Raw genomic sequence first — 16,276 nt, 5'->3', positions numbered from 1 at the left:
TTAAAAGAGGGAACGGCAAGCGAGTCAGGAGGATCTGCGGGCGGCGCCATGCGAAAGGCTGGAAGAAGCCCGGGCCAGGAGCGCCTCCGCATGGGGACCGGGGTCACGGAGCCACACGTTGGGCACCTGACTTAGGGGCGGGCCGGGGGAAAAGGAGGAGGAAACCCGGAATTGGTCCTAAGTTCCTCTGGTCTAGTTCTCGGGTGCGTTAAGCCTCCGCTGCCCGAGACGCTGCTTCAGTCCTGGCAGACCCTCGCCTCCCAGGCCCTCAAAGATGCGGAAAGTCTGGGTCTGCGTGGGAGGCGCCGTCTTCTTTCTTTCCTGTCTGGTGTTGCATTCGCGCTTCTGTGGCTCTCTGGTGAATAGCGGAGGGAGGGGTGGGGGGGCTGTGGGTGGAGGTGACACCGAAGGGTGCAGCCCTCGAGGACCCAAAGCTGCTCCTGGGGCTCAGCAGCTGACGACTCGTCTTCTCTTTTAATATTAAAAACTATGCGTGTGGGACTGGGGAGGTAGCGGGGAGGTTGGGAGCTCCGGTAGCTCTTGCAGAGGACTCGGGTTCGATTCCCAGCACCAACATGAAGGCTCACTGGATAGTCTTCCCCAGTTCTTGGTCATTTGCAGTCATGTACTCTGGTTATTTTGACCTTTACACACAAAAAAGCCTGTTTCGTTCTGGTTACCTTCTGACTCCCAGGCATGATTTAAAGATAAATAAACACACACACACACATATGCGCTTTTTTTTTTTTTTTTTAACCTAGGAGGCAAACTGAATGCGAGTCTTTTGATTTTATTTGAGGTTTCAAGGACATTTTCTTTTGACATTTCTTGGAGAGAGAAAGACCCTCTTTTCCGGCTGGATTTGGATTGGCCCAAGAATTCAGAATACTTCTCTGGTGCTACATTTTGTGTTGCAGTCGACTCCCTGAACGGGTTAGTTTACGTAGCTCAAGTAAGTATTATGAGTAGTATATGTGCACCTGTGAGTTTGAGAGAGATCAGTGTGAATGTGGGCATCCGAGGTCAACTTTTGGGATTGGGTTTTCTCACCCATGGTTCCAGGAATGGAACTCAGGTTGTCAATTCGATCACAACAAAGAAAGAAAGACAGACAGACAGACAGAAAAAAGAACAGATGATAAAAAGAAACAACTGAACAGAAAGGAAAGGAGTGACTGTTTTACCTTTTACCACCCTAGATAGCCCATTGCATTTATCTTATGCTAATTAAAGCAACTTAATTTTGGGTTGGGTTCAAGTGCACATTTTAGATTTGGATGTAACAGATGTCATTATCATCAAAATTTGAAGTTGGCTTTTTACACTTTACTAAGTTACTCGATTATCCTTTAGTTTTGATTTCTGAAGCAGAAGTAAGGATTAGCGTTCCTGATGGGTGATTCTAAGCAGTTATTCTTGTATGCCTTCAGAGAGGGGACAACATCCCCAAGGTGTTAGTGTTCACAGAGGATGGATATTTCCTTCGAGCCTGGAATCACACAGTTGACACGCCCCACGGTATGTCTGTCTCCAGCACACCTTACGAACAGTCAGTCTGGATCACGGACGTAGGAAGTGGTATGTGTAGTGCTACCTATTGAATTGCCTTGCTAGAGAGAAGTCACACCTTTGCCTGTGTTCTTGCTTGTGCATTTTAAGGCTAGCGTTGCTGAATCTAATCACAATTCCTTTAATTAATTTCACAAAATCATGTGCTTCTACAAATTTATGTCACACTCTTGTAGAATCAAGAAATCCAATGATGCTATAATCTTTTAAGCTAATCAAGGCAACTTTGTGTTTGTGTGTCAAGAGGTGTAGGCCAGAGTGTCGTTCTTTAGGGCTGTCAGTCTTGCCTTTTGAAACAAGGTGTCTCACTGGCCTGGAACTCATAGTCAGGCTGGGCTAACTGGTCGGTGAACCCCAGGGATCTTCCTTTCTTTACTTTTCCAGGGCTGGGATTACAGTGCACACAAGCATAGCCAGCACTTTTGTTTTGTTTCCTGGCATGGGCTCTGGGTATGGGACCCAGATCCTTATTCTTGAGCGACAAGCATTTTCTGGTAGACTGCACTGTTCCTCCAGCCTTTCTTCTTTGTTCTTCCTATCAAACTAAGTCTGTACCTCCTCTGTGAAATCAAACCAAAAGTCAGTCTCTAGGGAAATCAGTTTATACCTGTTCATACCGGTACAATCCTGTTTATGCCATTTTTTTCTTGAAAGGCTGAACAAAGTGATAAGAAGCCACAGTGTGCTGCCTGGAGTGAAAACGGTAGCAGAAACGGTTTTGAGATTCCACTGACTTAAGCGTGACTGAAACCTTCCTCCAGCAGAGATTTTTAGTAGACAGTGTTGGAAAACAAGGTGGGCTCAGGAGCTTGACAGCTGCAGGGGACAGCATCCAGAGACAGCAGCTTACCCATGCTGCTGGTGTGTCCTGCATGACACCAGAGGTCGTCCCTGCTGCCTTGACAGTCTAGTGGGATCAGCAGGGAGGGTGTCGCTAGAGTCCGTGGTCTGGTTATGTTCCTGGCTGAAATGATATCCTGTATCCCCAGTGCTTGGTAATTCACATTCCACTCTTTAGAATAGTAAGGTCTGGGGTTTTTTGTTGTCACACTGCAAAGGATTTCTGGACGTCAGGGAATGAGCAGGTGATCCATTTATTTCAATCTTTATTTTGGAAGGGAAATACTGGTGAAACATCTCGACAATGGCATTTGAAGAGTGTTAAAGCTGCCCACTTTTCTGAGTAAAGACTCCTTACTTTTCATCTTTCTTCCTAGTGTCTCTTTTAACTCCTTTCAGATATTTGTCAGAGCCTGGGCCTCCTTCTCTGACCACTTGTGTCCCATTCCGCCATGAGGCTGCATGGCTTCTTCAATCCTCTCTAGCTTCCATTCCCAGGCAGCTGTCAAGATTTACAGCTTGGGTGCTCTGGATTTTTCTTTTAAATTCTAGTAAAATTGGTCTGGAACTTAAAAGTAAATCTAGGGGCTGGGGAGATGCTCAGTAGTTTAGAATACTTGTGCATAGGACCTGGGAGCAGTTCCCAGCACCGCATGGCAGCTCACAGCCATCTGTAACCCTAGGTCCAGCGGAGCACACATGCATACCTGTGGGCCACACTCATGGACATAAAGTAACTGTAAAAAACTCCTGAAAGTATTTCTGAGTTTATGCAATACTGTAATGAGAGTGACTATTTTTTCTCTTTCCTCTTCTCTGTCCCCAGAATTTACTGGGAAGGCCTTTCATTTTAATTTATTCTATTCACGTCTTCCTTTAAAAAGAAGAACAAGAAAAACTTCATTGGTTCCCAGAAATAAATGTAGCACAGATGATCTCATTCTTTTCATTGAGTCTTGTTTTCCATCCACTATTTTTATGCTCTTCCCCATTTTTCAAATGAACTGATTTCCTCAAGTGAAGATCTGGCTGCAAGTCAACCACTTAAAAAATTATGAGTACTCTCTCTCCTTTTCTAAGTCTTCAGAAATGTTGAGGTGTGCTCTCTCTAGTGCCATTGTGTTCTCTGTGGCTCATACCTTTAGCTCAAGCATTCAGACCCAGTGTGACATTACCAGTGGCTCTCCATGTAGAACTGTAATGCAAGCTGACTCATTTGGCTTCTGGTAAAACTTGCTGTGTCAAATCTGTTTTTGGATACCTGTCAGCTTTGCCTCCAGTGTCTCTACTGTTTCCGATTTCCCTTATTTACTTTTATTTACTTTATTTTTTTTAACTTGTAAGGTCCTTTTAGCTCCAAGATTATTTTCCTCTTAAGAAATTAGTTCAATTTTGAATTTGTTTTTATTGGGAGAAAATGTAATTAAAATTTTTTGTGTTACTTGCAGAGAATTTTAAATTACTAAAATGTAAAATCTGTGCATGAATGATTGAAATAACAGCTTTAAATGTTAGTTGCTTGCTTTTTAGTTCCTTCTTGGTTTCTTTATACAAGTAGTGCATTAAAAAAATAAAAGTACAGACAGGCATGGTGGTGTCTGCACTCAGGGAGGCAGAGGCAGTTCTGAGTTTGGCCAGCCTGGTCTACAAAGTGAGTACAGGACAGCCAGGACTACACAGAGAAACCTTGTGTAGTCTCAAAAAAAACAAAACAAAACAAAATTATACAAGTTATCCTAAGCTTTCTGTGTAAGGAGCTAGCATTTTTCTTGAGTTTCTTTGTGTTTGAAGTCTTAATTTGGAGTGATTAGATTTTAATTCATCCCCAGGTTTGCTCATCCCACATGAAATGCTGCTTGCTGTCACCTGTCACATTTACATATGGGAGTGTGTCATCTCCCACTGCTGTTCCAGTCTAGGGAAATATTTGCCTTCGGTGTATAGAAGCTCTGAGTGCTCATGACACATGCTTGCCTTTCTCTACAGGATCTTATGGTCACACCGTTAAAAAATATAATTCCCTGGGTGATCTTGTTCAAGTCTTGGGTACCCCAGGCAAGAAGGGCACTGGCTTGAACCCGCTGCAGTTTGACAACCCTGCAGAACTGCACGTAGCTGACACAGGAGAGATTTACATTGTGGACGGAGATGGGGGATTGAATAACAGATTGGTCAAACTGTCCCAAGGTAAATACCTTAACATGTCTGATCACAGGGACATTGTTTTTTAAACCGAATGAATTTTGTTTGCTACTTGGTATAAAGTAACCACATTGCACTTGAAGCTGGGTGTGAAGGCTGAATTCAAGGAAATCAGAATGGTGGGATTGCCAACAGCAAATGCTTCCACTCAGGGCCCTGTGTGCCCACCAAGGCCAGAAGACCCTCACAGCGACTGGAGACAGTGTGAAAATTTCAAGAACTTCTCAGGATTCTCTGTCCTGTTTATGATGGGGAAGTCAGGAAGCTGGATCCCCGCCGGGCTTCCTGCAGGCCACCAGCAAGGTTTTAGCTAGTGCCTGCTCTAGGCCCTCAGTGGCCACCACCACAGTGGCAAGTCTGTTCTGGACAAGACAATTAAACTGCCCTGTGACAGAGATTTCCAAGATGGGGTAGGAACCAGAAACCCGAGCTGGAGAGGTAGAGCAGGGCTTCATGAAGAAGCAGCCCTTCGCTGGGCTGTAGGGGAGCTGACAACAGGGCCAAGCAGGGCACTGCTGGAGGTGGTGTCCAGGTCTGTGGTGGTCCTGAGCCGGAATGGAACAGAGCATGGCTTCCTCAGCAGCCGAGAGGAAATGTGGGATGCCATTAAAGCTTCCCTGAGGATTTCATAGTTGTGCCCTGCTAGTAGTCTGAGGGTTTTTTCAGTAAGACAGATTCTCCAAATACATTCTTAAACAATATTGGGAGCTATTTCTGGTGAGTCTGTCCTTGGGAGTGTACTTCGCCTCTAACACAGGAGTCCAGACATTCTGTAAAAGCCAGAAGCAGCAAAGTTAGGGTCGGACTGAATACGGTGTTCCCTGTGGTGGTTTAAAAAAAAGGGGGGGGTGCAGACAAGGTGACTTTAGACAATAGAAATGTATTGTCATGACTTGGGAGTTCAGAAGTCTGAAATACATAGGGTGGGTGACATTCCCACTGAGGGCTCAGAGGGAGAGTTCTTTCTTTACTCTCCTCAGCTGTGACAGCTGCAACTTTGCCCTCTTCATGAGCTTTTTTGGTTATGAAGGGACTAGTTTAAAGGAAACGATTCGGGAACTCTGAACAGTGCTTTTGAAGTAGTGAGAGCAGCTCAGGTTGAGCTAATGACACAGTCGATTGAAGGAACACAGGAATTAGACAGACATAAACAAAGCCAGGAAAGAATATTCAAGTCCTCAGTGTGCAATATATATATATATATATATATATATATTGCAGTTGCGATATAAAATCAGTATGTAAATGCACAAAGCATTCTGTAACTATTCATATATATTTACCATTTATAGATTTCATGATCCTCTGGCTTCGTGGAGAGAATGGAACAGAACCTGCCAAGTTCAACATACCTCACAGTGTTACACTTGACACAGTCGGTCGGGTAAAGACAGTGTCCTTGTGTTTGGAGCCCTGTGCATGTGGGCTTGTGGGCGTGTCTTGGTGTATGTATCTGGGTGGGGTATTAGCAAGTGTTCCTGTTTCATTTCTTTTGTTGTGATTAAAAAAAAAAAAAAAGATGAAAAGCCAGTTAGGAAGAAAGAAGCCAAGGCAGGAACGTCAACCATCTCAGCTGCTGTCCAGTCAGCGGCAGAGGGGAGTGAATGCAAGCGTGCTGGCTTGCTCACATTACATGTTACTATACAGCTCAGCCCCCCACATGCACACTTAGGGAATGGTGCCACCCACGGTAAGCAGAGAGTCCCTATGTCAGTTAAAGCAACCAAGACAGTCCCCCGTCAGATGCTCCCACAGGCCAAGACTGCTCCTTGAATTCTCTCTCCCTAGGTCACCCTAGGTTGTATCCAGTTGGCAGTTACAGCTAAGCACAGTAGACGTGTCTAGACAGTTTCTCTAGAGCTGGCTGTACATCCATAATCCTAAAATGCTTGGGCCCTGTTCTGAGGAAGTTCTCCACATATTTAGAAATGAACAGAACAGATAATTCTATAGCTTTTAAATGACAGAAGGCTGAATCTCAAATCTGAAAAGAAACTTGGCCTTCAACTGGGAAAACCTTATTGTGAGTAATTGAAATATTTCTAGTTCACTAGGGGGAGAAAATCTGCACTGATTGGAATGGGCAAATGAGTGCCAGAGGCTGGTCCTGAAGAGCCCCTTAGCAACTCCTGCTCTTTCTGCTTCCTTTGTGGGAACATAAAGCCCCCCAGGGAACTTAACCTACTTCCCCTCCCCAGCCTCGTCCACTGCCTCCTCCACGGCTGTCACTCACCTAGTAAGCAAAGACAGTATTTCTTGGGATCTTGGGGTCACCTTCCAGCAGCCAAGTCGCCATCCGCAATGTTAGATTCTCTACCTGTTTCTGTAATAACTAACTGTACTTCCCCTTACAGTTAGTTATAGGTGCTCCTCTCCGGATTGCAGGCTCTTGTGGGCGCCTGCTGAGTGGAGTTTGCTTCATCTGCGTGACTAGTTCTGAGGGTCATACCTGTGTTAAATAAGTAAACGTTTTGACGTGCAGTGCCGGATCAGGCTGCCCTTTGACATGCAGTGCTGGGTCAGTTTGCCTTTCTTGATGGAGGAGCAACTTGAGATTGCTGAGTGGTGAAAATGACAGCTCATTCTCTATATACTTTTGGATTTTGTTTGTCCATTGCTGTGCTGTGGGATAGGAATGTCTTTACACATGCCAGGAGCACATCCTACTGAGCTACACTCCTAGCTCTGCACATCACATCACTCATTGCATCACCACCATGAGCCATTCTGAAGAGTGCATTGACTGCACAGTTAAGGACTTACTGTTTCTCAGAAAGGCTTTTCCTGGTTACAAGTGTTGGGTGCTGAGGAAAAAAGAAAACCATCTGGAATACCATTTACTCCTGAGGCGTGAGTGTTTCTTCCTTGGTCAATTGTCTGAGGTGGTTCTACCGAATCCCTGAGCAAACTTATCACTGCTCAGGAGGAAGCCTGAGACATCCACGTGCTTGGGCACCAGCCTATCCCTGTCGTGTGTCCGTGTCTGTTTGAAAAAGCAGACAGTGGCTACCAAAATTCACATACACCCTCAAAGATAAACTCAGGGTTACACCAAGTCCTACAAACCCAAGAAAAATGAGCTGCGAGGGGTGTGGTCTATGCTGAAGGTAAACCTTTAGTTGTATACTACACGGATCACCATGAAAGCTATTGAGAACGAGTCTGAGCTCCCTGCTTTATTACAGGAGTGTCTTAGTGACTCATTACAGTCCATAAAAAAAAAAAAAAAAAAAAACACCTGTTGTGCTGTGTGTGTCACTAACATGCCCAAGCTTCCTCTTCTTCGGTGGCTCTGTACTTTGGACCCAGCAATGACAGATACAGGGTTAGAGAGCCTCTGGGGAGCAAGGCTGCTTTTCTTTGTCTTGTGTCCTTAGGAGCCGGGCTCAACTGTGCAGTGATGGTGACGGGTGTTAAAGGGATGGGTAAATCCGCTGTTGTCGGGGTCTTTGGTCTTTACAGTGGTGGAGGACTCAGGTTGTTTTTACTTGCATGTTTAACGTGGTTTCTTTGGGCTGAGGCAGATGCACATCACACGGGAGCGTTTGCACGTGTTAGTGCATTTCAGGCAAGGTGTTTACCGGTCCTGCAAATGGAGTTTAGTGATGCCATCTTTGTTGGGTCCTCTACGCACTAACTGAGACAACGTATGTGGAGCTGATAAAACAGTAATGTTTCTTCTCGTGTTGATAGGATTTTGGTTTCTCAGGTGTGGGTTGCTGATCGAGGGAATAAAAGACTCCAAGTATTTGATAAGGACACTGGAGAGTGGCTTGGAGCCTGGGACAGCTGCTTCACGGAGGAGGGGCCCTCTGCTGTGAGGTAAGCAGTGCTGTTGGTTGGAAATGATTCTTCCTCCTGCGTGTCTGACCCACTCTGAAGAGTTGCTAAAGGTTTAAAGTATATGGAAGAAAACAAGTATCCAAAGAAGTTAGATAGCTGAGATTTCTAATCCTAGAAGGAGGTCAGAGCGTGAGTCCACACTGCTGAACCCTCTCCCTCCGCCCAGCTTCTAGCTCTCCGTTCCTTGTGTGTTTTGTTTTAATGTAGGCACATCTTTAGCTTCGTTTACTGTCACAGAATTCTATACGGTTTAAGTTCATAAAAGGCTCCTTCAGGCTGTGCCGGCCACTGCTGTTGAGCATTGCAGATTGTAAATGCCCGCACTTACTGACATGCCTACTCACTGGGCCAGGACACCTGAGATGGCTTCAAGGAATGAGACCAGGCCTGTTGGAGGGTCCACAGCACAACTTAAGCCGCAGCAGTTTTATTGAGAGCAGTCAGACCTTTTATACCTTTATAAGAAAGAATATAATGGCAATTGCCAGGGTCAATGTAGTTGTAGTTGCCAGGATGCAATGTTTGCAAACTTTACAGGGTACCCAGGATTAATATCTGAGACCACCTATCCTCTTGAGCTTCCATGCTTCCTGACTTCCAAGGGAACATACAGAGAAACACAAATGGCCTGAACACTTCACAGCCTGAGGGTGTGTGTCAGTCTCTCCAGAACCGGAAGGCACACAGTGCTCCAGGAGCCATGAACTCTAATCTGAAAAACCTATGACGCCTGTCCCAAGGCAGCTTGGCCAGGCCAACTCCATGGTTCCCTGCTGCAGGGGACACAGGCATTGGAAGAGTGATGACTGTTACTGAAGTCTCTCCCTTCGTAGGTTCACCCCGGATGGGAAGTACTTGATTGTGGCCCAGCTGAACCTCAGCAGGCTGTCAGTTTTGGCGGCCCCTCCACCCGGAAGTGTCGGAGACTGCTCTGTGATCAGCACCATCCAGCTGGCAGATGAGGTTCTACCACACCTTTTAGAAGTCGACAGGAAGACGGGAGCAGTCTATGTAGCAGAAATCGGGGCGAAACAAGTACAAAAATTTGTCCCATGGCACAGCCGCACCCCTGCCTTTGGCGCATAGTGCATCCTGCCTGGAGGAGCTTCAGGCAGCATTTCAGAGCCTCAGAGTCATTGCATTTAAAATCATTCATGCGAAGAGTCATTTTTATCTCTTTCCCAGAAAACTGTGTTGTTATGTTATGAAGAGTCATGCTTTCTTGTGGTTCTCGGGACTTAGTTTTACAGTGAAGTGTATAAGAATTGTTTTTCTTTTGGGTGGTCCTGGGAGTTGAACTAATGGCCTCCTGCATGCTAGGCAGCTGCCTTAGCCCTGAGGTGCATCTTCATGTAAGCAGCTTTTGAAGAAAGAAATGAAATTCTAAAATGGGGTTGTGAGGGGGAACTCTAGTTGGAACCAAATTATTTGCCTGGGTCAGTTAACTCTGTCTGGGCTCCTAGGATAACGTTGATTTCATAGGAAGGACTGGAAACTACTAGTTTACTATGTAAAATGGACCATGTGGAAGATTGTGGCTGATGGTCTGCACGGGCAGCATGCCATACCAGTTCCAGAGGATTCTGAAGGGAAGTGTTGTCTGCCTCGTAGTCCAGCAGAGAGACAGATGGGCATGGTGCCAGCAGGAACAGGAGGACCCTGATGGACAGGAGGAGCCATGCAGGTGGATTCATGGAGACTGCAGGCAATGGCAGTGTGGGCTCAGATTGGCCAAGAGAGAAGTGTGGAAGAGGACGAAGGCAGACTTCCCACGGATTCTGAGGGAAAAGACAGCAAAGGTTTTGGTCTTTTTTTGCTACAGAATGCTTAATGTCAACCTTTATAAGCAAGGGTTCAACAGCCAGCATCTAAGCACTTTACTTAAATGAAGATTTGCAATAAGTCTCTTCCTCAGTATCACCATTCCATTTTTTAGTATCAACTCACTTCATTATACTAGTATTTATCTACCTCAAAGATATTTCAGGAGAAGTAGAATCATTCACATGGAAGTGTGCCAAATGCTCTGAGGTATCACGATGAACATTTCCTGCCTTTCCAGCCCACTCTTGCCCTATCTGAATATTGGCTTTCATTTGCGGCTTCTGTGTTTTTCAGCTTGTTCTGGTTTATTCTAGATTTAATGGAACCTTTTCCTGTCAGGGTCTTTTGATCACCCATCCCTTTGGCTCCTTTCAGCATCCCTCCCTGTCCCAGGATTTTACTGTAACTTGTGAAACACCAGGGAAGCCTAAGCTTACTTTCCTTCCCACTCAGAACAGCTGAGGGCCTTGGGCCTGTCTTGGTGGTCGGGCACATGCACTGTGGCAGGAAGGCGAGCCTCCAGGCAGAGTGCTGGTTTCCAAGGCTGTTCAGTGTGTCCCTGCCACGCACCGGATTGTGATTCAGAAAAGTCAACTTAGTCTTCTCTTTAGTGACAGGGAAACATCATTCTTCCCTCGCTCACTAAGGTGCAGCAGACATAGATGTCTAAAGCCAGGAGTGCATTATAGCATGTTCTGAGGCCAGACCTTCTAACTGCCTTTGTCATTAGGACACATTCCAGATTTGCCTGGCTGTGTGCAAAATGAGTCTATATAGGGCTTTTCCATTTGTTGATATAAGAAAAGAGGTTCTCTCCCTTACCACAGCCATCTCTCTCCAATCCCACTCTGAGCCAGGATTTTAATTGCTGTGGTCTTGTGCACATAGTCACAGTTGCGTGAGTTCTGTGTGCTTTCATGTCCAGCAGATGGCATTTTGCTGCAGACATCAGCCACCTCTGTTCTCTTCTGCAATAATAATCCCTTTCATGGATGTCCCATTCAGAGCCCATCAGTTGACAGTCTTATTCTCTATGGTTAAACCAGTTGTGGATTCCTGTATTAATATCTACCTATTCAGAATGAAGCTTCTCTGATCAGAATTGAGAGATGTGGTGATCTGTGGGTGTCAAGATAAGAACTTCCTTGTGGGGCCAGTTTCTTAGCACATCCCTTTAGCAGAATAATGGTATTAGAGTGTCCCCTGGAGCTACAACCTAGCCAGACAGCTTTTCAGTCAGTTAGCAGTACCAGGAAGGCTTTTATTTTTTAGAGCAGGCTTTAAATCCAATCAGAAAGTGGTTGGTTACTCTCAAGACATTTGTGTAACTCTTGGGTGGCCACATCTTTACAAGCCAGTCCTTATTGTAGCTCTCAGGCTTCACAGCTGGTTATCATTGTTGAACATTTCCTCCTTCAATGGCATAAATAGAACCTTCTACAACTAAGAAAGCTAGCCAGTAGTAATGAAGTTTCCAGGCCAGTACCAGCTTGATTTCTTCACAGATTCTTAAAAACTTGCTGAGAATATTGTTCCTGTTTCTTAAAAGACATGATTGTTTGATCAGTATACTTGCAGGCAAAATATTTTACTCCCTCCCTTTGGATAAATTAGGTAAATAAGAATTATATTTCATTTATTGAACCATTAAAATTTTGCAAAGAAGAATTCATATAACCTGGCTACTTGTTTTAAGATTCTGTTTTGTTTTGTTTAGACTGCCTCTGCCTTAGGTACTGGGACTAAAAGCGTGCATCACCATGCCTGGCATAAGATTTTATTTTTAATAATAGAAGAATTTCAGTGACCATAAAATCTCAGGTTGGTGATTCTGGGCATGGTGGTACACATGTGTAAGTTAGCACTCTGGAGACTGCAGCAAGATCTCAAGTTGCAGCCCAGTCCAGCTGTAGACTAAAGTTTGCCACACAAACCCAGGACTAGAGACACATAGGTGCTAAGAAAATTCTTTGTCTTGGCCCTAATAAAGCGTAAGTTGCTGAGCTGTTTCAGCTAGGGTGACCTGGGCTTCCAGGGACATGTGCTCGTGCCCCGCTTTTATGTGGGTATGAATTCGAATCCAGGTCCTCAGGCTTACACAGCAAGCACTGTAGTCCGTGGAGCCATCTCAGCTTTATTTTTAAGGATAAATTCTCCTTTTCAGTTATGTTAGTGTATGTATCTCTCTCTCTGTGGGTATATGCACATGAGGGCAGATGTTTGTGGAGGCATTTGATCCCCTAGAGCTGGCACTATAGGCAGTTGGGAAACTGAGCTCAATCTTTTGCAAGAGCAGACAGTGCTCTTCTGAGCCTTCTCGGCTCCAGGAGTCTGAGGTCAAGAGATATCAGAAACCCCTCGATACCTCTGCTGCCTGCATTTATTCTTGATATAGAGGAAACCAAGGGCTCTGATTGTCTTTCCTCCCTCTTAGAATGAATGGATCTTTAAATGGGGTGTTTGTCAATCAGAGAAAACCTGGTTACAGTCTAATAATGAACAAGGCTTGTGTTACCGTCACACAGACTGCTTCGTGTGCCATTACTGGATGGTTAGGGTGACAAAGAATAAACTTTTTTTTGGCTTCTTCTGGTTTTTAAGGATTGGGGGTGGTTATTATACATCTAATCAAACTGAGAACTCTTTACAATTTTACTTTTAGACTAAATCCAATTAAACAAACAAACAAACAAAAAAGCCTTGACTTACATGGCTGGATTGTTTTATTGTCAGCTATGTACTTTCAGCAATAATCAAATAAAGATTTTGAAGTCATAATTTATCAGCTTTATTCATTTTACAAAAAATTTGTTTCAAACCAGTGGAGGTTTGGGGGCTAGTGTCCGTGAAAACAGCCACTCAGCAGGACTTCAGGAGGAGGGTGCAGTTGGCACCTGCACCCAGAAGAGGGAAGTAGAGGGCTGCGTGTGATAGGCTTGTCTTGAAATAGCTGGCAAGGTACAATGCCAGGTTTCCTTGTGCTCTTGATGTTTTAAAATTGAGAACCGTAGCCCAATACCTCACTTCTGCTCTATCTAGGTGTAGGTGACTTTATTTAGCCAATCAGGGATAATTGTGGGACATTCCTTACGTCAGGTAGGTACAGGAGATGGTTCAACATTCATAATAATGCCCATGGCAAGGTGGTAGCCAGATCTCAGGCACTGAAATAGGCATCGGAAAACAGTGCATAAGAGCAGAGCCTCCATAGAGTAGCATGGAGAGAGGCACATGGATGGAGGAAAGTGGCCCAGATGAGGAGCACAAGCAAGTGTTTATGGAATTGTGGATGGGAAGTAGCCCAGGTAGAAATTATTAGAGCAATTCGCACAGAGGCTGGAAGGGTAAGGGGTTAATAGCTGCCCAGACCCAGGTGAAATAAGGCTTACCTAAAAATCTATCAGGCGGGGCTGGGAAGATGGCTCAGTGGTTAAGAGCACTGGCTGCTTTTCTAGAGGACCTGTGTTCAATTCCCAGCACCCAGACAGCAGCTCACAACTGTAACTCCAGCTCCAGGGCTTCTGACACCCTCACACCATATATATGTAAGCAAGAAACCAATGACCATAATATAGAAACTATACGTATTAAAATAAAACAAATTGAAGATACAATGCTAATCAGCATTGTGCTTCCCTTTGCTTCTACAGCAAGCTGAGATCCCAGGGAAGCTGTTTTTCACCTGGCACGATTTCAGGAGTTGAGCGTTTTATGGCTTAACTTGTTTTTCTACAATTAAAAGGAAACAGTTTCAGTAATTCAGACTAACAGCCAGAGTAATTAACCCATCTTACAGGTAAATCTACGGTTGGGCAGCAAGCTTAGTGCACAGGGAATTCATAGACATGAATATGCTGCATTAGTCTTGCTGATCCGGTCTTTGAAGCATGTTACTGGTAATTGCTGATCATTTCACAAAGGAGGAAAGTGGATTATTTATTTAAAAGGCCCAAATCATTTTTCTACCTGGCCCTTAGCCATCATATGAGTTTATGGCATAAATTAATTACCTAGCTACCTCATAACATGTGGCTCTTCCTTTCATATATAAGAGTTGAATGGAAACTGTCTTAATTAGGGTTTCTATTGCTGTGATGAAACCCCACAATCAAAAAGTAGCTTGAGGAGGAAAGGGTTTATTTGGCTTGCACTTCACGGTTCATCACTGAAGGAAGTCAGGACAGGAACTCAAGCAGGTCAGGAACCCGGAGGCAGGAACTTCTGCAGAGGCAGTGGAGGGGCGCTGCTTACTGACTTGCCCTCTATAGCTTGCTCAGTCTGCTTTTTCACAGAAGTCAGGACCGCTAGCCCAAGAATGGCACCATCCACAATGGACTGGACCCTCCCCTGTCCATTAACAATTAAGAAAATGCCCTACATACAGTTTATCTACAGTCCAGTCTCATGAAGGCATTTTCTCAATGGAGGTTTTGTCCTATCAGATGACTATAGCATGTGTCAAGTTGCCATAAATACTAGCCAACAAAATGGACCCCTTCTCAACTTGACACACAAACACTGTTAAGCCATACTTTTTATTTCTTGTCCATTTACAATATCACACATTAAGAAATATAGTGAATTACACACACACAATAATTACATACCTAAAAGTCCCATAGTCTTTATATATTCAAACACTTTAAAAGTTCAGCCTCTAAAAAGAAAATCCAAAGTTTCTTTTAAATCCAGTCTCTGTAAAACTCCAGAGTTTCTCTTCAGAAGTTCAAAATCTCTCCTGTAAAATCAGCATAAGCTAAATATTTTAGTACAATTGGGAAGAACTAGGGCACAGTCACAATCTGAACAAAGCAAAACCAGACACCAACAGTGTAACAGCTCAGTGTCTCATGTCTGGGATCCACTTACCATCTTCTCAACTCCTTCAGAGGGCCAGGTCACTTCTCCAGCTCTGCCCTCTGCAGCACACACAGCTCGTCTCCTAAGCTCTGGCTGGCTCCACTGCTGCTCTTCTTGGTTATCCCAGGGCACTGCCAGCTACAATATGCTGGCAGTTCTGCTGCTGCAACTGGGCTGTGCTTTTACCCGTAGCCTCTCCTGGGTTTCCTTCAGGGACCCCAGCCACGCCACACACTGTGAAGCCTCAGCTCTTCACCATGGCCCCTTCATGCCTTCAAAACCAGAACCACCAGAGCCTCTTAAACTCTCAAGTGTGGCTTCCAGTGCAAGGTGCCTCTGTAACATACCTTTTGTGTTTTCACCCTAAGGATATGCCTCAATACCTGCCCTCTCTCTCTCTCACACTGTCTCTCTCTCAATAGAAGGAAACATTTGATTGGGCTTACAGTTCAAGAGGGTTAGAGTTCATGATGACAGAGTGAAAGCATGGATCCAGGAACATCAGAGAGCTCAGATCTCTGTCTGCAAGCAGAAGGCAGAGAGCACGCTGTGAATGACACAGACTTCGAAAACCTCGAACCCTGTTCCCAGTGACACACTTCAATAAGGCCCAACCTCCCAATCCTTCTGAAACAGTACCACCAAGTGGAGACCAAGCATTCAAATACTTAAGCGAATGGATGCCTTTTCATTCACACCTCTACACAAACCTTATGTTATTCACTCCTTTTACGATGAATGTCTAGGTTCTTCCCGTATCTGGTGGTGTTGAAAATGGAACAATAAGCATAAGAGCAGAACTGTCTCTGAACCATGCTAGTTGAAATTCTTTGTGTATATACTCATAAGTGGGATTTCTGAATCATGGTAATTCTATTTTTAGTTTTCTGTGGAACTTCCATACATACTATTTCACATAATGGCTGTAACAACTTAAATTTCCACCATCTGTGTGACCTGAGATTTCATCTTCTCCATGTTCTTATCTTTTATTCCTTCCTTTTTCCCAGGCATAACAAAATATAATGTTTTACTGATAACTTTTTTTTTATAAGAAGGAATACATTCAGAAATAATGATAAACTATTTTGTAGCAAATACATAAAGCCGTAACAATGTCATTTGTTATTCAGAATCA

At 44.5% G+C, this 16,276-nt stretch overlaps 1 protein-coding gene across 2 annotated transcripts; it reads left to right on the top strand.

Moving 5' to 3' along the window:
- Positions 1-45: 45 nt before the first annotated feature.
- Positions 46-13,056, top strand: Nhlrc3 (NHL repeat containing 3). Of its 2 annotated transcripts, none has more exons than XM_021652358.2 (7): positions 46-358; positions 800-952; positions 1,431-1,518; positions 4,396-4,596; positions 5,904-5,995; positions 8,321-8,433; positions 9,288-13,056. In XM_021652358.2, the coding sequence occupies exons 1-7, from the start codon at positions 275-277 to the stop codon at positions 9,538-9,540; spliced, it is 984 nt and encodes a 327-aa protein (XP_021508033.1). In that variant the 5' UTR covers positions 46-274; the 3' UTR covers positions 9,541-13,056. The 2 variants fall into 2 exon arrangements, with proteins under 2 accessions (XP_021508033.1, XP_021508032.1); XM_021652357.2 differs by having other exon boundaries at positions 55-358; positions 1,431-1,578.
- The last annotated feature ends 3,220 nt before the right edge of the window (positions 13,057-16,276 follow it).

Source organism: Meriones unguiculatus, chromosome 2 (genome assembly GCF_030254825.1).
Source record: "Meriones unguiculatus strain TT.TT164.6M chromosome 2, Bangor_MerUng_6.1, whole genome shotgun sequence".
NCBI classification, from domain to species: domain Eukaryota; kingdom Metazoa; phylum Chordata; class Mammalia; order Rodentia; family Muridae; genus Meriones; species Meriones unguiculatus.
Note: the sequence above shows the minus strand (reverse complement) of the source record. Positions and strands in the feature narration are given on the sequence as shown.

What these genes read in the sequence shown, in the direction of transcription:
- Nhlrc3 (XM_021652357.2), top strand. Translation starts at nt 275, where the DNA reads ATGCGGAAAGTCTGGGTCTGCGTGGGAGGCGCCGTCTTCTTTCTTTCC. An exon ending in ATTGGTCAAACTGTCCCAAG is followed by an intron (nt 4,597 to 5,903) that starts GTAAATACCTTA and finishes TACCATTTATAG; the next exon opens with ATTTCATGATCCTCTGGCTT. An exon ending in CACTTGACACAGTCGGTCGG is followed by an intron (nt 5,996 to 8,320) that starts GTAAAGACAGTG and finishes TTGGTTTCTCAG; the next exon opens with GTGTGGGTTGCTGATCGAGG.